Raw genomic sequence first — 22,034 nt, 5'->3', positions numbered from 1 at the left:
ATTCATGTTAAGGAGTTGACAACGCTGAGGTGTAGAGTCACAACAGCGAGTGCGTGATTCACTGCCCTGGTTCTTGAGCTGTAGAAATTTTAAGGAAAAAAAACAAGCTTTTTAATGCACACACTTTTATTTGCACCCAAAGTAGAATATAAATTATTTTGACTGCGGAATGAATCAAATTTGATGTGCTGTCCGACTGTTTTGTTGTACATACTGTAGAGTACACATTCATTTTGCCCGTAATCACGGAGCTGAAGCGTGCAGCGAGTGGTGACGATGAGAGTGTTGCGTCTGTGGCCCGGAGGAAGAGGGGGAGGGTGGGCTGAGCCCCCCCCCCCTTAGTTATTCTAACCAGCCCTCCCCACATCAACTCGTTGTCCTCGTCATCTAAACCGTTAATATTAAAGGTATGTAAAGTTAATATATGCTATTGTGTAATGTACTGTATTTTGTTCGGTGTTTAGTGAATAAATATGCAACTTAGTAAAGCTATGGTGAGCATGACAGCGGCCATGGTTCCCCCAAGCCCCTATTTCCCACAGGCCCCTACACTTTACCAACCGCGAGGGCTTTAAGGAACCTAACCCTCGCGGTTGGCAAGGGATTACTGTAGACCCTGGCTCATAAACAAAGTCAGAACTCGGGCTGATCTTTTGAACTTGATACTTTTAATGAGCGTGGCCGTCTTCCCAACGGGGTGGAGACGGACCTATCTCAGGGTAAAACTTTTACATCGAAACATAAATGTCGTTAGCTAATTAAACATTGAACTCCCTCGTTATATTCACAGCCACTATGCTGCTACATCAAGTAGTGGTAAATGCCTAAGTAGAGGCTAGCCAAACTTCATCCCTGTGGTATATAAACAGTACTGGCTGAAAGATCACCGACCAAGCATTGCAACACGGGCTTACCACAAGGTACACTTCATCATCCTTGCCCCAGGCAGCGTTGGATGTATCTTCAAGAATTATTCAGGGTGGCTATTTTCAAGAGTGACTCACAGTTTATCTCAGACTGTAACCAAATTAATAAATTGGTTGGGCTTACGCCTGATTAGGTCTCATATTGGAGCACGTTAAATACATGCAGTGTGCACTACTTCTTTAAACTCATTACGTGGCACTAACAATACACTCGTGAAGTCTCCACCAGAAACAATATTGATTACTCACAAGTTTTGTGTCTCAAGGGCTGCAAATATGATGGATTAACATAACATAATGGAGCTCAGCGTGGAGACTGCATTTTATGAAATAACTGGCCCTGCCTCTCCCTGGTTATGTGGCCAAGTCTCCGAATTAGGCTATCAATTCCATCCCTGTACATTCTGTCATTTAGTGCCAAAGAGTGCACATAATGGACAGAACAATTATTTTAAGGTGGCCTCACTTGGCACTTATATATTAAACAACTTGATATATATATCTGGCGCTTCAGCATCAGAACTACGACACATATCTGGATCTAGAACGCGTACATCATTCTTATACAATACTGCAAAGCTCCACAGGTTTACCACAGAAGTTCCACATGTTACAGCTATTTTACATATTCTTACATCTCCAGAGAACAGGAAGCAACAAGATCACTGTTCTTCTAATTTGCACTAATGATCTGAATACCAGTGTAATGCGTCACTCACTAAACAATGCTCGTGTGTGCATTGCCATTCGATATTAGCATGGTCGACAGAGGACCGCACTCACATTTAGAATGTTAGCAGTGGTTAGCGCATTGCACTATGGACCCAGTGGAACTGAGTTTGATTCTCAGCCACTGCTAACATCAGCGGAGGGTCCAGTGTGAACCAGTCCTGGACCCCTCTGCGTCTCCAGCCTGCACTGACTAACGTGGCAAATATAATCTAACTACGACTGATACGGCACAGGGAAGCCTTCATTCAGCAATCGATTGACCAAGGGCTGTAGTTACATATTAATTCCACCAAAATTTAATTTCTTCCAAGGTAGCTATAAATAAAACCACACTTGTCCTAACCTCCACACATGTCTTGGGTTTCCATGCCATTGCTTAGTTCTAAACATTTCAAAAGGGACATTTCCACACACATGCAAATTTGCACACGAGGAACCACTATGTTTCTGAGTCAATTTCATTGTGATAACGCTCTCTGCTCTGATGGTGTTGCACACGCTCAGGTTTCAGGCTGCCCTATCTTGTTCATAATGTCCCATCTATGTTTTCCAAGTAATTTGCATGCATTCACTTGGATGACGTATTTTCGCTTGGCCAGATGCCGGAAGATGTAGAGGGGGAGGAAGTGGAGAAACGGTCAGCTCTTCACATATTGGAACAACGCACCAAACACCATCTGACATTTAATAAGAATCTCCAACAGATTACATTCATAATTAATGTGTAATAGCGACCTGTAGAAATGTATGCAATGAAAAAAAGAAATCTAAATCAAGTCATAAACAGTTGGGCAGTGCTCTTCTTTGGCAGTCCCGATCCACGAGTGGAAATTCCACATTGCTGCCGTGGGGAGCCAGACTCCCCTGAGTGCATCAACTGTTGACTGTACACAAAGTTTTGCAAATTTAATTAACCCAGAAAGGATCATGGGCTGAGCCGATCCCTGATCTTTAAAACAAATAAAATAGCAAGGGGAGTGGTTACAATGTGTTCAAGATGCTGCAGAAGTTGTAAAACATGGATCAACTCAGTCCTTTGCACTGGATGTGAGTTGGTAGAAAATGTTAATGTGAAACATTGTTCATATCTTTGAAGTGGTAACACATTTCGTAGCCTCTGTATTTGCCAGAATTATTAATCAATTATGTTACAATCTGTAATTATGTAAGTTCTAGTGGTATACATTTTGTTATTACAAGAACGGCAGCTGAAATTGAGAATAACTGAACAGGAATTTGGTGTTTTGATATATTATCAATGCACTCACAATTCGGCAACATAGGACAACATTTAATATTTTAGTTTCAGAGATTGAGAATTTCGCAAATTAAAAGAACAAACAAGAGCAAAGACTCAATCAATTTTTGGGGGTGGTGGGGGGGGGTAATGACCAAGATTTGAACTTGCGATCTGCGATTCAACTAATAGGCAATACAATAACCTGCTTTTTAAACACAAAAGATGAAAAAATACACTTGCGATGTATGATATTTCCAGTAAATCAAGGTTGTAATACATAATTTAGCCACAATAGCATTCGTAAGCATCAAGGCTCTTTCCAGTTGGATGCTGCTTGGGTTGTTTGGCTAATTTCTTTTACAGAATGTTTGAAGATAGGAGGAGGCTGGAGTACTCGGAGAAAACTCACACGTAAAAGGGGATAACAATGCAAAATTTGGACAGATACATTAGGCCAGCGACTTTCTTGCTACAATGCCACCTTCAGGTCATCTTTCCAAAATGTATCTCGTTATACAATGATCGTTTGTGATTAAAAACGTGATTTGTAACTTTCATGCTTACACATGTATTAATAGTTAAATTTAATGGGCAATTTTATTGATGTGATCTCGGACTGTTTAAGCTGTTGTTTTGCTGCCTTGCCCAAGTTTGGGAACTGGTGTACTTGTGCAACTTGGACGTATATACTTTATCTATTTTACGTATACATTTGTCGTGATTTACTTACCTTTCTTATAATTTGCACTCCTATCGTTGTTTTTATTGTTTGTTGTTGTAACTTTCTGACCCACCTATACTGAAAATATATGAAAAAGAGCTTCATAGATCATCGGATTTCTCCAGGATAAATATAGACTCTGATGCTGATCATTAAACTGGTCAGAGTACTACCGTTGTGTGAAAAAGATTAGAGTCAAGGAAGCAAATGTTAACAAAGGAAGTTGAATATTCTAGACTAGGACAGAGAGGTTATTATGAATACCAGTGAGGGGTTAGAGGATGTGGCCTCAAATGAACCAAGTTTGCCTGAGGACAATGGCGAAACAGTTTTGAAAGACATGATGGGTGATGCCTTTTAGAAAACTCTATCACATCAATACCTGCTCGAGTGCAGAAATTAGCTGGTTCAAATCAAACATTTCTATGCATAGCAAAAATAACTCCAATGTAATATTTCTGGAGAGACTTGGAAAAGTACTGTCATTGACTACTTGCTGAGGCCAGGATGACACACGAGAGTGGGGTATGGATAGAAACGCGTACACACCTGGCCACTTTTGTCTTCCTATAATTTGGCCATTCATGACTTCGCCACGCAAGAGACGATTGTGGTCAATTCCGTTAATGCCACCGCAGCTCACAATGCTTGCTACCTTCTGCTAGATCACCTAAATGTCACACAGCTGACTCTACACATAACCGTCAAAGTCCAATTTAACATTTTCATTATCATCATCACCACCATCTGGAATTAGGTTTCAGGTCTATCCCTGGGTCGCCGACCTCTGGGTGCCAAGCCGACGTATCTCCCAGCTTAAACAAGTGTCTGGTAATGTTTACCTCAATTGGTGACCGCTTCTACACACGGTCCTGTAAATCCATCTCACCAGTCGCTCAATGAATCTACCAGTCTCGTGGTACTCATTTTATCAACCAGAGAGGAGATAATTAGCTCAATCAGCCACCAACCAGGATTTTGAGTTTGCCACCATCTGATATCGACTGTGAACTTTTTAAAGATTGATGGTAGTTTTTCAAGAATGATACCACTTCTGGTATATATGGAACTTTCCAACACAGCTTTTTTAAGCCCGGAAAAAATACTAAATAGAGGAAAACCCTGCCCAACGTGTGTTAGTCGAACGCGTGTTTCGTTTACACACGGTTTACAAAATTAAGTCAGTTCTACAAAACACGGGGGTGATGTTTTGACAATACACACTGCTACGATGATAATTTCCGCGTTGAAAAGTAATGCCAGGAGAGTATTACATCGTACTCTTAAGTTTTTTCGAAAAATCCTTGCAGTCACGAAAGCTTCAAATCTAGCAGTGTTTACATCGGTTGGAATTTGTGAAGGCAACGACTATGAGAACGGTTTATTTACCGTGTATGTTTTGTGTGTGTGTTTTTGTATAATAATGTAACACACTCAACACACACAGCAGCAAAACACAAATGCTCACAATGCCGCATGCATCTCGTTGTCCACCTCGCGCTCCACTCGTTGCTTTGGGCGACACTCCTCTGACCTCCATTGTTGTTGGAGGGCAACTGCCTCCAACTCTCCAGTCGTGTCCCTCATGAGCCTCCTCCGCAGTCATCGGCTAGTCTGATCAGCTCTACATCCTCCTATACAGTATTAGTCCATAATTTATCTACCCGTGCCATGCTCTTTTAGCCTCCTCTATCCAGCCAAGCAGAAGTTGCTTGGGTATGTAGTGGATGGGCATGTGGGCTTCATAATCCAGCCAACGCAGCCTTACATGCCTAAGGAGCTCATTTATGGGAGTGACCAGATCTGTCAACCATCGGTCAGCTCCACGTATCGCACTATAACCTAACCGATACAAAAATCTGTCCTTAAATTTGGTTTGGTATTGTCAGCAGGATAAACAATATATCCCTTACTGCTCACCAATACAGAAAAAGAACACCTAATTTTCATGTTGAAAAAAAAATATCTGAATTTGTAATTTGCATGCCAACTTGATTTGGACAGTTTTGCAGATAGGGAAGTATTCTGATTGCAATCTGAGGGTTCACGTGGACAGCAGATTCTGTATAAAAACCAAGACGGCCCAAAGTGAGACACGGCAGTGGAAAGGAAACACTGGTGCACAAGACGCTCCTAGTCTTCAATCAACTCCAGTTCTTCGATCAGCCATGCTCGCCTTTCTCGTCTGCGCTGCTCTGCTGGTTGGTGGTGAGTGATTGCCATGCACACATTTATTTTAGTAGAGTGATCACTCTAGCTTCTTCAGGAACTGGACTTAGTTATAGAAGAGGTTGCTAGTACATGGAATAAAACATGACACAAAATGCATAAGGACCAACCCAAAAACACATCACAATTATTGTGTGTGTACTATAGTGTGTATGCACATGGAAGAGGTAGTGGAGCGCTTAGCGTCCTGTGATACTAACCCGGCGACCCGAGTTCAATGACCGCTCACGACCAACACCAGTGACGATTATCAAGGTCGGGCTTGGGCCTCGCCTAGGTCGAGTCAACCACAAATGAGTACCTGCCACAATGTGTAAACATCGCCACTCGGAAAACAAATGCGGTTGGGCGTGGTGCTGGCTACCCACCCCTTCGTGTGCCGCAACCGGTCTTCATAGGTGCTCATTAACTGCACTTGCCCCAACATTTCGTTAAGGCTATACGGGGATCTTTGTTTTTGTATCGCGTGTCCTTTTATTTCTCACAGCTGAGGTGTCTGCTCAGAGCTGTGGGATTGCAGCGTATTCCCAGATCCGCGTGGTGAACGGCGTGGAGGCTCGCGCTAACTCCTGGCCTTGGCAGGTAAAGCCAGAGGCTGAATAACAGCCATCACAGCCACACGATGCATTGTCAGTCGATCACAGTGCAGCAGCATCCATTGTTCTAAATGCCACGTGGAGGACATCATCCAGCAGTGCACTGGCAAAACGGCTGCATGTGTGCATCATGAAATGTTCAGATCTTCCACTCTTCTCAATGACATTGAATCAGTGATTATAATGGGATAGTGGAAGCGCAGTGATTTATGCACCGTGCAACGAACCATGCTACATGTTTTACATTCCCAGCGACTGCTAATATTAGTAGGGAGTGAAATCCATACCAGTCCCAGATTCCACCCCTTCACAACCAGCTGTGACTAGGATTGTGAGGCCTGATCAAATGGTCAGTGGATTGACGAAAGGGCTGAGTTAGTACTGTATTGCAAGATTTAGAAATTGGAGAAAAAACCGTAACTACCACCACTTTTCTGCGTGTGCATTGCAGGCGCTCGTGCAGAGGTACTCTGGAGGAAGATGGGTCAACTACTGCGGAGGAACCCTCATTGATAGTCAATGGGTGCTCACCTCTGCGAGCTGCTACACGTGAGTCACGGCACCAGTGGCGTCGCTTTTGTGTGTGCAGGCGGTGCAACTGCACCGGGTCCCAGGTGTTGTAGAGTATTTTCCTGTACCACATTGTGGACACCAAAGTTTGAGCAATGTATCTTGGGAGCAAGGAGGCGGCCTCTATCAATGACATTTACACGATGCAGCAATGTGGCAGTGAAAATACCATGATGTAACTCGCACCATTTCTGTTTATTAATTCCTCACTGCAATGTTTACAGGTGTAAGTGATTACGACCGCCCGTCGCTCTGTTATCTCCCCACATTCACCACAACGTGCAGGAGTGGCTACAGCTACAGGGTGGTGCTGGGAAAACACAGTGTGTCCACAACCGAGTCTGGGCAAGTCACACCTGCATTGAGCCTGATCGCCTGGCATAGCTACTGGAATCCCAGCATCCCGGCCAATGGGTGAGACTGCACACGGGCGCACTGTTTCCGTGACACTATGACATTACGAGTTGCAATAGACAGATACATATCCATATATATACAAACATGTACAGATACATTCTACAAAGACGCAAAGAGACAGACATTTATTTTCCCTCTCGAAGCACGTCACTGACACTGCCTTTCAGTAAAACAAAGTATAATTGGAATGTCAGGCAATGATGAATTATATAACACTAAATGTTACTTTTGAAGAATAATTTTTCTTCAGAAGTAACATTTAGTGTTATAAGGCAGTGTTAATGACAAGGCGATGAGATGTCTTGATTTGTGCTTACGCACTGCTTCCAGGCCATGCCCATTCTGTGTTTGAAAAGATACAGACAGTTGAGACACAATGCTATTGCTTCATCTCATACAATGCTTACGATACAATAACTAAAACATACAGTAGAACTCATGTATTTGACCCTATTACTCATGGCTCCATTATCTACAGAAGCTGTATTGTCCACAATACGTCTTATTACCTGTGGTCCTATTCTTCCCATTATTCATGAATCTGTCCCCACAAATAAGTGCAGAGTCAAATCATGGATAACTCCACGAAATATATCCCCCACATCACCCGGGTTAAGGGGAGTTCTCCTGTGCACAGCGCTGAATCCCTATTGCTTGTTGTATGTTCGGTGTTGAGCGTCACATCACGACTGCCCCTGTCTCGATCCCCCACAGGTACGACATCGCCATGTTCAAGATTGCGTCGCCCGTGGCTCTCTCCAGCAAGGTGCGCCCGGCCTGCCTGCCCAGCGCCAACCAGATCCTGCCCAACAACTACCCGTGCTACGTCACGGGCTGGGGATCCCTTTCCAGTAAGTAACGTTCACTCCCTGTCAATGAAACAAGAGGAGATAGAGTTTTGGGGAGTGCTTAAAATCCAACGTTTGAATTGCCCCTGCAGTTTGACTCGGCCCTTAATCTTTCTAGGGTTGACACAATGAACACAACTCTGCATAGAGTCAACAGTGGGAAGTAGTCTGTCAGTAGGGTGGCGGTGTTGCTATGTGGCTTTTCCCTTTTGAGCACGGAGAGATGGACGGTTCGATAGGGGAGTGCCTGTTAACGCCACCAAACTCCGATGCTTTCACCAACGCTCTTCATCTCCACGTTGTCTGTGCGCGTGAGCAGCCAGCGGCCCCTTCCCCAGCGAGCTGCAGCAAGCCAGCCTGCCCGTGGTGGACTACGCGACGTGCAGCCAGGCCAGCTGGTGGGGGAGCAGCCTGAAGAGCAGCGTGATCTGCGCGGGGGGCAGCACCCGCTCTGCGTGCTATGTGCGTACGGAGCGCAACGATAGCCAACCCGCTTCAATTCATTAAGTAAAATTTCCAATGGGAATATTTGAGGAAGGCCATAACGGTAGTTTGCTATACTTGCATTTTTCAAATATTTACTATGCACCCTCCGCATCAACATTCAATAACCCAGTTATTTGGCGATGCTATGTTGGTAGTGGTGCACAAGCATAAATGACTACAAGCTCCACACATTCGTCAATAAATCTACCTATATATCTAATTATTTACAATTTAGTTGCAGTTTTTTTGTATAACTAATAGTAAATTCAAATTTGACGGTTTTATTCACGTACATTAAGAGAGTTACTCAAAATAAAATCCAGATATTAAGAGGATGACATGAATTAAATATGGTAGATAAACTAATACTGTAGCCAACATGTCCCTCCCAAATCGTGCCATGTGCATGGAAAAAACAAAGGCAGCATAGTAGAGTTGGGGGACGGGAGGGATCAGGCCTTGGCATTCTGCGATATCTCTCTGTTACTTAGCACCATGGCTCTGAAGCACACTTGACGAGTGTTGGCTCACGCAGACACCTGTTACTACAGGAGCTCAAAACTTTTGGACAGGAGCTCGATGCCCACACTCTTACAAAGCCAAACGCATGCTAGCAAAGACACACAAGTTTGGAGAGGCATGGTGGCATTTGCTATCACAGCCACCCACTCCCATAATCCAATTCTTCTTGATCCAATGTTAACGTGAGGCATTGCTGTACTCTGCTATGCACCACAGGGTGATGGAGGTGGCCCACTGAACTGCCAGCGGTCGGACAATGCCTGGGTGGTGCAGGGAATCACCAGCTACGTCTCATCTCTGGGCTGCAACGCGATTCGCAAGCCCACCGTGTTCACCCGTGTGTCAGCCTACAACTCCTGGATCAGCAACGTGAGTGTTTAGGCTGCCACTGTCCAAGTTGTTAACATCATAAGGCTGTCACTATTAACATGTAATACTGTAGAAATATCATTGCCATAAACTATATGCAGTATAGTTCCAATTATTTTGCGGTGATGTGGAGAGTACATACTGCTAATGTATAAACAATTTGAACATTTCAGGGGATATGCATATGTGATTAACAACTGCATACACGTGAAGCAAATCTGCTATATGGGTCTATTTTAAAATATTATTCAATAGCTGAGACTAATTAGCCAAGTCTATAAATGCAACATACCTTACAACTCAAAAGATTGTGTCATCAAAGAGAGAAGATAATCGACGTTCTACTCTAAATATTAGGGTCAAAACAACGGCCAAAATCATGTAACTGTCAATGTAATTATTGCTATAACTCTTGTACATGTCAATATAATTGTCAATGTTGTCAATATCAATGTAAAGCTCAACTGGCTTACAATCTTCTAATTAGATTGATGATAATGGTCTGTTACCAAGACAGGCATTGAAAGTGGGCTCCAGTGGTTTGCAATCAAAAGGAAAAATTGTAAACCAGAAGTTGGAGCAAGATCATCGTAAAACTTGGGGGTCTAGGTATTAACTACAATATGAGAAGCGATGGCAAGGTGTGATGATGACAACTTTATCTTGATCGATCACAATGCAAAGGTGGGATTGGCATAAGGAATCAGGCTGGTATTGGCCAGGTATGATTGCTATCATATTTGTTTATCTGTAGGTACTGACGTTTAAACACCACACATTCTCTGTTTCTCCCGCAGGTCATGAGCGTGTACCGTGAAGCCCCAAAGCTCGCCAATGGAGAGCAGCGTGTCAACAGCGGAGCCAATGCCACAATTGCTGCATTCAGTCAGCCACAGGAGTAAAGCTCTTTACATCAATGCTACCACTAACCCTAGAATTACAGTTTCTTGCTACGGGTATTTAGTTTTAATATGGGACTGGGCATGTGAGGATAGGATGGGTGTTTCAATGTAGTGAGTTTGTGTGGTCACATTGCTATACATGTCATCATCTATGACTGACTCCATTTTGCATGAATACCAGTAGTTAGGCAGTTATCTTTATATTTGGTGACGAAAGAAAGTGGCAATAAATACAGCATGCATACTGGATCATAAAGTGCCATTTATATCACTTGAGAAGTTATTGATTGAATCTGAAATATTAGGATGAGGCCGAGGTAGCATGAGTTAAATTGCTTCCGTTGTCATAGTTTAGTAGGGAATGGAACATCATGTGTTATTGTGGGACGACAGCTGATTTAGGGCGATGCGATTTTGGCTTGGTGTAAATACAAATTGGAGTACAAATAAAGTATCTGGTTTGTTGAATTGACTGGTGGAAGTTATACCACATTAACCATACACATAATTACAGGATTCTTAGATTATTCTTTTGGCGTTCATCTGCATTGCTATGACACGTAAGGAAGACGGCTGCTTGTGTTGTAGCCGAAACGTCGTGAGAATTATTTTATTATGTTTTATTTTTATTATTTTATTACTTCCCTTCTACGTGACTTTACCGAAAGAACCAAGAAGAAATATAATCACACTTGAGTAATCTAGAAATAATACGCTTGTTCATGTGTGTGCGCCTGTCTTTAATGCATCACGATGACATCACGCGAGTTTTGGATGAGGTGAAGGGGTTGATGGGATCAGAGATGCAGGGGTGTTGAGAGGCGTATCAATGTCACGCCAGGATGGGGTGATGTTGTGAGGAGGCAGGGTGATGATGTCACGAGATGTCGAGGGACCAAATGGAGATCATGTCATCACGAGACCTTAGGTTGGTTGGATTTTGTAGAGGGATCATAACGTCATGTGATACTAGTGAAGTTTAGGTTAAGTGTAATGACTCGGACAACTTGAACTGTAGAGTTTTATTTATTTATTATTTAGGGTGCTTCATGCAGGTAACTTGAACGTGGACAGGGAAAGCACAGCTAACTTGGACCAGGGATAGCACGCAAGTAGCGATGACATGAAGAAAGCGACGACGCGAAGATAGCGATGTGAAGACAGCAATGGCGTGAAGACAGTCGACCTGATCCCATGGCAGCCCCAAACCTTGCGTCTCGCATCCTTTTATTCCCGTTGTGGACCTCACTCCGCCCCGGCCATGTCCCCTTTCTCGAACCCTCTAGCCCATTCCCAAGCTTCCCGGATGGTTTTCGTGACCACTGGGCCACGTACTGTTCCTGAAACAGCACTGTCTCTACCCCCACACTGTCTCTGCCTCACCGCCCCCCCTTTTTGAAACACATCAGCCGTCTCGGCTCATAATGACAGTGTACCACGTGAGGGCCAAAGAACCGCATCAGTAATGAAAACTTTTACCCGATCTCCGCCGAATGTTAGGGTAGACGAACTGCATAAATAAACAACCCGACAACCGACGAACTCTAGGGCAGCCGAAGTGCATAAAATAACATGATGCCCGACGCTTTTTAGGATAAAAAAAACCCCGAATGTTGAAAAATAAAAAACCCGCCATGACCATGGGAGATCCGCTTAGCGGAATCCTAAACACTTTGACAGGGTCCTTGATGCCAGTCCATCGCTCTGGGTGGATTTTTGTGCCTCTCCAGGCAATGGGGGCTTGCACAAAAGCCTTGAAGGGGTAGGCTCATCCCTGGACTCTTCTGAGGAATTTGACTGGGCTCCAGCTAGTGGTCCATCACATGTGGCGGCTTCTGAAGGTTCCCCAGGCTTTAGGGAATTGGAAACTGTGGATGGAACAACGCATTTTCCTGAGGCACAAGTTCCTTGGCCGATTTCCCCGGCTCGTTGAACACACCAGACATTGGCCACACAGGGCTTGGGGTGAGCTGTCAACAGAGGGCTGAACATATGGTTTCAGGCGCGATGGGTGAACAACCCAATGGCAGCGTCCCACCTGAATTCTCACACACTGAAGCCTCCTGACGTCCTCCACCTCGCGGGGACCTTGCCATGGCCGATGTAACTTGGGGGGGCGTACCCAGCAACACCTGAGGACAGTATAACGAGGCCCTGTCCCCGATTGCCCATGGAAGCACGTGCTCACGTCATTAGAAGCTTGCATCTTGGCAGTGTTTTCTCTGGCCGCTTCGCGAGCTTCAGAGAGACGACGCAGAATCACCTGTAGGGGAACGGGCATCACTGCTTTCTTCCTAACCGAGCCTGATACCTAATTGTGCATCAATGGGGGGTTCCTTTTCCCACTCGTACATGAGAAAAAACAGGGAGAATCCCGTAGAAGCATGTGGGGCCATCCTGTACGCTGCCAAACTCCCGGAACGTCCAAATCTCAATCTGTCTGTGCGTCATTAACTGCCTGACAGAGCATAGATGTTAAGTTTCTGTGCAAGCGTTCCACCACACCATCCGTTTGGGGATGGTTTTGCGACGTTCTGATCTTTTTTGTGCCCGGCACGTCGCATGCTTTGCGCAGCACCTTGGACGAGAAATTTCGCCTTAATCCATGAGAATCTGCTCGGGGGCCCTTTTTTCCATCACATAGCCATGCAAAAATGCATCGGCTATGGATGCAGCCATTGGACACTGGAAAAAATACTGAACCCCAACTAGGAAAAATGTATTCCCCTTTTGTGTAGCTGGACAGGGTCCAATGATGTCAAACGCAACCAATTTGTTAATGTGGGACACCGTGATGGACAATAAATGGTGTTTGAGATTTTTGTGATGGCGGCTTGTGGCGCACGCATATGTGCAACCTTTGATCAAATGAAAGACATCGTTTGACATTCCCGGCCAATGAAAGTCTTTTGCATGGTTAAAAAAAGTTTTCAAATGCCCAAGGTGCATCAACTTATCTTCATGCACTGCCCACATTAATCTACCTCGCAGGGAGGTGGGGACCACAATACACAGACGGTGCGATGCCTCCTGCCACCTCATCAGCCCACCTTCCCGAAGGACAAACTGTGAGACTCCCTTAGGCCCGGGGTTCTTGTAGTCAGTTTCTGTGCAGCACCGCACATTCAACAGGGAGAGATCCTCCATCTGTAGCTGGCCCCATTGGGCATGCATAAGGCCCAATGTGTAATCTCTATGTGCAACCGCCACAGCTGGTGGTGGGTCACTCAAAGCCGCTACGACCCCCGGTGACCCAGCCATAGGCTGTTTACACTGGCTCGCGCGCGACAAGCACGCGCAGCGTCTATTTCAGCGGCAAGCGGAATAATGCGTCGGCATTACAGTGCCCCACACGCCTGCGATGAACCACTCGAAATAATTCTCCTGGAGTATTTCAAACCAGCGTGAGAACTGTCCGGGAGGCTGGCCCACTCTCAGAGAGTACTCGAGTGCCACGTGGTGCATGCAGACTACAACGTCTCTGCCATAGAGAGAAGGCCTGTACTGTTGGACGAAGTACACCATGGCCAACAGTTCCCTGCGGGTGACACAGTACCACTGCTCACCGGTTGACAGGATGTGACTCCCGTATGCGATCACGCTTTCCACCACGATCTTCACCTGGGACAGGACAGGCCCTATGCCCATGTCACTAGCATCAGTGTCCAGTATGAACGTTAGGGAAACATCTGGGTAGTCAAGATGAGGCGCGTTGGAAAGGTGATTTCGCAACCATCGCAAACTGCGGATCAAATCTACGGTAATACAACGCAAACCCGACAAAACTGCGCACTTCACCCACCGACTTGGGGGTTGGCCAATCGCATATGGACGCCATTGTATCCGGATCCATCGCTATTCCATTAGCACTAACAATCTGGCACAAATATCACATCGAGGTCTGTAGCAAATGGCACTTGGCGGGTTTCATTTTCAGATTAGCCGACCGTACGCTGGAGAGTACTATCCGCAACCACTGCAAATGCTCCTCGAATGTGCAGCCAAACACGATGATGTCATCTAAGTTAATGAAGAAGGAGTCTCACTGCAGTCCTGCCAGCACCAACTCTATGAGTTTCTGGAAAGTCGCCGGTGCCAACTGCAATCCCATTGGGAGACAATTAAACTGGAACAGTCCCTGAGGCATTCAGAATTCCGTTTTCGGGCCTGGATGACTTAACCAAGGGATCCTGACAATAGGTCCCGACAATAGGTCCAATGTGGAGAAAATCTGAGCGCCCGACAATGCGTCCATGGAATCCTCCATATGTGTCAGCTGGGGAAGCGTCTTCTACTGAGACTTTGTTCAATTTACAGAAGTCGACGCAAAACTGTAAGCTGCCATCCTGCTTTTAATTATCAGCGAGTACGTGATGCATTGTTATAATCTTGTTTGAATTATCAGTAATGAGTGGTGAGTGACGAGAATTAGGTGAGTCATACATGTTCAGTCGTGTTTGGTGACTGGAAGTTGGAAGTGGAAGGAAGCAGCCTTCACGTGTTAAGTGAGAAATAACAACGAACACCATCAACACGGTGACTGAACGAGCTCTCAGTCTCCAGAGCAACGACACAAGCCACGCCAACGGCCCTGTTCATGGCCAAACAACGTGCCAGATAGATGATTACCTAGTGCCTTGTGGCGTGTTACTAGCCCCATCAACCCCTCGAGTGCCTTCAGAGGTACATGCTTACAGCACTTGCCCCAACATACTAAGGCTACATGGGCGATCTTTGGTCAGTGGTGAGTCTAGTGAATGTCGGTTTTTGGTGATTGGAAGATGAGTGGTGAGTGCTGAGTAAGGAGTGTTTGGTGGTGTCAGATGTCAGATGATTAGCACAGTTCGCTATGTATGGTGTTCGAAATAAGTTCAACATACGTACATGAATATACGTAAAGCAAGTTGTGAGTGCCTATAAGTTATGACTGCCAGGTGAGTGGTGTGTGGTAAATGTGCCAGGCAATGAAACAAACCAGATACTTTATTTTGTACTTTAAATGTTTATTTTACACCAACCCGAACATTCACGAATAACATTATCAATTTACAGTACAGTTTTGTTCATTCATAAACCAAATCGGACACATCAAGCATTATAAATCGAGTCTACAATTAATAGTGTACTGTATGTCCATTTTTATAGGGAAATGATGCTTTGAATATGACGTGGAGGCTAAAACAATTTTTTAAATTAACTCCACCAACCAATTGAGCTCTGTTTCTGGATCCTCTTTGTAATGCACACGCAACCAGATTATGCATGAGTCGGGAGCGTGAACACAACGCAGAACATCACACGGCCCCAGGTAATATTTGCCTGGTAGAGCATTATCAGATCCGGTACACTTGAGATTACATTATTTGGAAATCGAGTCGATAATTAGCTAATTATGGATTTGTAATTAGTCGTACCATACTACATATGCAATATTGTTTAACATTATGTCTTCACAAAGGGAGAACATTTTTAACTTACTATGAAAATGGCAGTTCTATTATGGATCTTTACTTTAAAAAGATTTTTTCAATTTGTATATTTAGCACTGGCGGTACAGTATGCATGCTGGTATGACAAAATGTATTTCTTGTCAAATTAGAAAGCTTATTGTTTAACGTCTAATATAAATGGCACATTGTTACAGTGTCATTAACACTGGTAATGTCTGGCATGGCCACACAAACTCACTGCATCAAACCACCCATCCTATGCTCACGTGCCCAGTCCCACATTAAAAAAGGCAATACCCGTAACAAGAAACTGTGATTCTAGTATTAGCGATAGCATTGATGTAAAGAGCATGATACTTTAAGCCTGCGGCTTCTTGAATGCAGCAATTGTGGCATTGACTCCGCTGTTGACGCTCTGCTCTCCCTCGGCGATCTTAGGAGCTTCACGGTACAAGCTCATGACCTGCGGAAGGAACGGGGAATGGGTGGTGTTTGAACGTCATTGCCTATAGATAAACGAACATGATAGCAATCATACCTGGCCGATACCAGCCACACCGATGACTCATGCAAATCCCACCTTTGTATTGTGATCGATAAAGAAAAGGACATCACACCTTGCCATCACTTATACTAGTGCACAGTCAACACTTGAGCGCCAAGGTTCACGAGTCTTATCACCATCTTGTGGTTTTCACATTTGGTTTCTGACCACTGAATTCCACTTTCAACACCTGCCTTGGTAACATGTTCATTTCAATCCTCCACATATGCCCCATCCATAAAACGTTTCCCTGATTAATTACAAGGTTCAAGGTTAAGTGACACCTACATAGCTATTTACAACAATATCAACATTAACAATGATAATGACACTTATAAGAGCAATAACAATAATCACATTGACAGTGACGTGTTATTGAAAATGCTTTTTACTGTAACATTTGTATGATAATGACAATGGCATTGCTACAGTAAGAGCATCAATATTGACATTGACAGCGCGATCATGGTAAGAACGTTGACATTGACAGCATTGGCACTCACGTTGCTGATCCAGCTGTTGTAGGCTGACACACGGGTGAACACGGTGGGCTTGCGGATTGTGTTGCAGCCCAGAGATGAGACGTAGCTGGTGATTCCCTGCACCACCCAGGCATTGTCTGACTGCTGGCAGTTCAGTGGGCCACCTCCATCACCCTATGATGCATAGAAGAGGATAGATATGCATCCACGTTAACTGGGTAAAGCATGCACGGGATATGGTGGCGGGTGCTGGTAAGGGTAAGTACAGGAGCTTGCAAACTTTTCAAATACACTTTATGACCGTGTTGCTAAGTAACGGAGTAAAATCACACAACCCTAAGGCCTGATTCAATATGCACCCTGTTTGGTCTGGCATTAATTTAGTCAATATTTGTATTCCTTCTGTTATTTATTGATTGAATGTAGTCATGCAAAAACTTAGTCTGAAGAATTTTAGTCAAATTTAAGTGTCACCGGATTTCATGTGGTCAATCTGTTAGTCTAGGCGACTAAAGCAGTCACACAATTTGTCCAGTCTGAGTTATTAATTATTGGGGTTGGATGTGCGCCGTCCCCCTCCGCTTCCCCAACATTACCAGGTCAACCAATCAGTGATCTTAGTGGTCACAGTCATCACCATGCTTGGTGATTGTTGTCCACTCATAGTCACTGTTGACTAAATTCAGATTTAAAATAAACATTGTGTTGATAACTATTCTCATTAGTAATTTCGTTAAATAATTGAGGCGGGTTGGCTCGCGTTGAACTCCATACGCACAGAGCACGCAGAGCGGGTGCTGCCCCCTGCACAGATCACGCTGCTCCTCAGGCTGCTCCCCCACCAGCTGGGCTGGCTGCACGTCGCGTAGTCCACCACGGGCAGGCTGGCCTGCTGCAGCGCGCTGGGGAAGGGGCCGCTGGCTGCTCACGCGCACAGACAATGTGGAAACGGAGAGCATTGGTGAAAGCATCGGGGTTGTGTGGCGTTCACAGGTGCTCCCCAAGCGAACCATTGGTGTCTCTATGTTCAATGTGCCAACGGCACATAGCATCACAGCCCACCTACTCGCAGGCTATTGACTCTATACAGAGTTGTGTTCATTTTGACGACAGAAAGATGAAGGGCTGAGTCAACCCTCTACTGTGATTTGTGACAGTTTCTCAGCCAAAATCATCTCGTAAAACTGGAGGGGCAATTGACGCATTGGGCTTAAATCACTTCCCATAACTGTAGCACCGATGGACACTGGGTGAACGGTACTCACTGTCGAGAGAACCCCATCCCGTGACGTAGCACGGGTAGTTGTTGGGCAGGATCTGGTTGGCGGTGGGCAGGCAGGCGAGGCGCACCTTGCTTGTGAGAGTCACGGGCGATGCAATCTTGAACATGGCGATGTCGTACCTGTGGGGGATCGAGATGGGCAGCGTGATGCAAGGCTCAACACCAGTAACGGACTGGGACAAAAAAATCGGCCCAGGCATTAGTAAACAAACCTGCCCAAATTATGGCTATTGACAATCATTTTTTTTAATGGGCTGTGGGACAAACTATATACGAGTAGCTAGATGTGCGATGTGACGTATTCATGTGATTTTGCCGTGCAATTTCATTGGCCCATTTGGGCAGATACAAAAAACAAATGGACTGGTGAAGAATAATCTTTTTGGCTGCCAAATATAGGATTTAATGCCAACTAAGCAATGGAGCTTAGACATTAGAGGTAAGAACATTTTTTTATTTTTACTCCGATCACATTTGCTATTTTTCCACACAAACCGGCTCACCTGCCCTCGGAATGGACCGGCCCACTGTGCATTTGCCCGGAATGCTGCCCTATGGCTAGTCTGGGCCTAATCCACATCCAACATACCCCATGCAATAGGGGTTCAGCGCTTTGCAGATAACTCTCCCCTAACCGTGGTGATGTGGGGGACCAATATCGCAGATGATATTATCTGCTATTTTACTCCTATTATTTATAGGAATAAAATTGCAGATAATCATGTATAATTGGAAGAATAGGGCCACGGATAATAGGAGTTTTTGCAGACCCTACAGTTCCTGTCTGTATGTCTCTGTATGCATGTCTGTTTCTCTACTTATAGTGTTTATATTTTGTCTGTTTGTCTAAATGACACTTTATGTTTGTATTTTTGTCTCTCCATGGCAATTCTGTCACGGTGTCACAAAAACCAGTGTGCCTGTTTGCGTTCTCACCCATTTGCTGGGATGCTGGGATTCCAGTAGGTATGCCAGACGGCCAGGCTCAATGGAGGGGTGATCTCCCCCGGCTCGGTTGTGGACACACTGTGCTTTCCCAACACCACCCTGTAGCTGTAGCCATTCCTGCACGTTGTGGTGGATGTGGGGAGATAACAGAGCAATGGGTGGTCTTAATCACTTAAATCTGTAAACATTTCAGTGAGGAAGTACTAAATAGAAATATTGCGATTTACTGCCACGTGGCATCGTGTGAAGGTAATTGATAGATGCCGCCTCCTTGTTGCCAAGATCGACTGCTCCATCCTTGGTGGCCACAATGTGGTACAGGAAAATACTGTACAGTACCTGGGCCACGGTGCAGTTGCACTGCCTGCACACATACTCGCGACTCCATTGGTGCCATGACTCACGTGAAGCAGCTCGCAGAGGTGAGCACCCATTGACGAGCAATGAGGGTTCCTCCACAGTAGTTGACCCATCTTCCTCCAGAGTACCTCTGCACGAGCGCCTGCAATGCAATCACAGCGAGATTGGTGGCGGTTACTGTTATTTGTCCAGGACTCCAATTACTATATCGAATAATACAGTCCTAACTTAGCCCTTGAGTCAATGCACAATGCTGATTAGAGCTGATTGCGAAGGGGTGTAATCCAGGACTGGTTCAGATATCACTCGCCACAGTTGCTGGAAATATAACCCATGTAGCCCGGTTCGTAGTGCAGTACGTAAACCACTGTGCCTCCGCTCTCCCAAAGTACAATTTAATTAAATCTGTGTTGTCCTGGTGTGTTCTGGGACTGTTTTGCTGTTGTTTTACTGCCTTTCCCAAGCATGGGAATTGAAGTACAAATGCAATATGAACTTCGAAACTTTATTAAAAATAATATTTATGTTTGAGGGACCCGACAGTGATGTGAAGGTATATTCCTCTCCTGGTATGCGGGAGGTCAGGGGTTCAAACCCAACCCTCACACTTGTACATTTGGAGTATGCATGTTCTCCCTGTGGTCGTGTGGATTTTATCCCTGGGTGCTCATGGTTATCCCTCCATATTTAAAAACTTACATCAATATTATTTTGCTGATATAAATTTTCGCATGATGGGCCACTTTGGTGAGCTATCATTTGTGGTCAGGACGTATCTAAAAAAGAAATAGTTCAGTGGGCTTTATCTGGTAAGATAAAACATATATTTTCGTTTAATTTATATATATTTTTTAAGTGATTTGTTTATCTTTCCTATACTTTGCACTCTTGTTGTGTTTTTGCGTTGTGTGTTGTTGTAACGTTCTGACCTGCCCCTACTGGACATCTGTGAAAAAGAGCTTCAAAGCGAATCGGATTTCTCCAATATAAAAACATTCTGATTCACATTCGGAATACAGTGACTGATTCAATGTCATTGGGAAGAGTGGAAGATCTGAAATTTTGATGTTGCATACATGCAGCCTTTTTATCAATGTACTGCTGGATGAGGGCCTCCACGTGGCATGTACAACAATAGATGCTGCTGCACTAAGATCGACTGACAATGCATCGTGTGGCTGTGATGGCTGTTATTCAGCCTCTGCCGTTACCTGCCAAGGCCAGGAGTTGGCGCGAGCCTCCACGCCGTTCACCACGCGGATCTGGGGATACGCTGCGATCCCACAGCTCTGAGCCGACACCTCAGCTGTGAGGAACAAAAGCACACACACGCATAAATGTTCTCAGGGGTGCAGCTCTGGGGTATGCAGCGTATGCGTCCCATATGGGCCCAGTCGGTCACAAGGAGTCCCGAATAAACAGACGAACAAGTATAACATGTTAAGAACAATTTTTTTAAATCTTTTTTACAAGCGGTCTACCATGGACCGAGCCCGATTCACGCTATCGTATCAATGGAGCATTCAGATTCGCGATCCACCACCTTTGAGGAAATCCTAGAGACCTATACCGATGGGCCGGCATGAAAGCAAGACTCATAACGCATGATAATTTCATTGTGAGTATTGTACCTTTACGTTTATTAATACTTTAACTGTGAGACTGTCTTCCTCTAAAACCCAATACACGGTGCAACTGAAATCATATCGAAACAGTGATAGCCTGCGTATTATTGCATACGGGTTAAAAACATCAGTAGCTGTTTCAGTGAGAGTCGGGAGAAAAGAGGGGGGTGTCCACCAGTCAATGAATGCGGACTGAAATAAAAGCGGAAGTGCCATACGAGCATCTTCTAGAACTAAGTCTAGTTCCTGAAGTAGCTCGAACGGTCGCTCCACTAAATGAAATGCGTGCATTGCAATCACTCAGCAGCTCAATGTGTCAGCAAGAGCAACACTCACCAGCAACCAGCAGAGCAGCACAGACGAGAAAGGCGAGCATGGTTGATCGATGACTTGGAGCTTCTTGAATGCTTGTAGTTTCTTGATCACTGCCGTGTCTCACTGCTGGGACCTCTTCGCTTTTATACAGAATCTGTTGCCCATGTGAGTCCTCCAGGGGCAAACAGAATAGGGAAGTCCAACTCTCAACCAAAACAGCATGCAAATATCAAATTATTTACGTTTCAAATTAAGGCGTGCCATCGTGTCTGATATTTAGGTGGGTGTCAGCAGGAGAGAAGTGGTGGAATTTAAAGTATTTTTAGGCGTATAAAACTTTTATAAATGATGCAGCATGTGCAAAAAGTTATATTTTTATGCAAAACACACGCTATGGGAGGATCGGAAGCTCTTATCCTGGTTGGTAGTTTTATAGGCAGATACCCCACACCACAGTATGGGGAATATCC

The 22,034-nt window shown here is 44.8% G+C and overlaps 2 protein-coding genes across 2 annotated transcripts; one reads left to right on the top strand and one right to left on the bottom strand.

Annotated features, from left to right (window-relative positions):
• Nucleotides 1-5,718: 5,718 nt before the first annotated feature.
• Nucleotides 5,719-11,026, top strand: LOC144717805 (chymotrypsin-like elastase family member 2A). Its single transcript, XM_078593468.1, has 8 exons — nucleotides 5,719-5,827; nucleotides 6,336-6,430; nucleotides 6,896-6,993; nucleotides 7,300-7,428; nucleotides 8,146-8,282; nucleotides 8,599-8,741; nucleotides 9,504-9,656; nucleotides 10,454-11,026. Exons 1-8 carry the CDS (start codon nucleotides 5,788-5,790, stop codon nucleotides 10,556-10,558), a joined length of 900 nt encoding a protein of 299 aa, XP_078449594.1. The 5' UTR covers nucleotides 5,719-5,787; the 3' UTR covers nucleotides 10,559-11,026.
• A 4,514-nt stretch (nucleotides 11,027-15,540) lies between these two features.
• On the bottom strand, nucleotides 15,541-21,692 carry LOC144717806 (chymotrypsin-like elastase family member 2A). The gene is made up of 8 exons (XM_078593469.1): nucleotides 21,586-21,692; nucleotides 20,836-20,930; nucleotides 19,669-19,766; nucleotides 19,253-19,381; nucleotides 18,300-18,436; nucleotides 17,813-17,955; nucleotides 17,056-17,208; nucleotides 15,541-16,471 (listed from the first exon to the last, which is right to left on the bottom strand). Exons 1-8 carry the CDS (start codon nucleotides 21,623-21,625, stop codon nucleotides 16,367-16,369), a joined length of 900 nt encoding a protein of 299 aa, XP_078449595.1. The 5' UTR covers nucleotides 21,626-21,692; the 3' UTR covers nucleotides 15,541-16,366.
• Nucleotides 21,693-22,034: the final 342 nt, after the last annotated feature.

Source organism: Lampetra planeri, chromosome 4, assembly GCF_965212315.1.
Source record: "Lampetra planeri chromosome 4, kcLamPlan1.2.h2, whole genome shotgun sequence".
Classification (NCBI taxonomy): Eukaryota; Metazoa; Chordata; class Hyperoartia; order Petromyzontiformes; family Petromyzontidae; genus Lampetra; species Lampetra planeri.
Note: the sequence above shows the minus strand (reverse complement) of the source record. Positions and strands in the feature narration are given on the sequence as shown.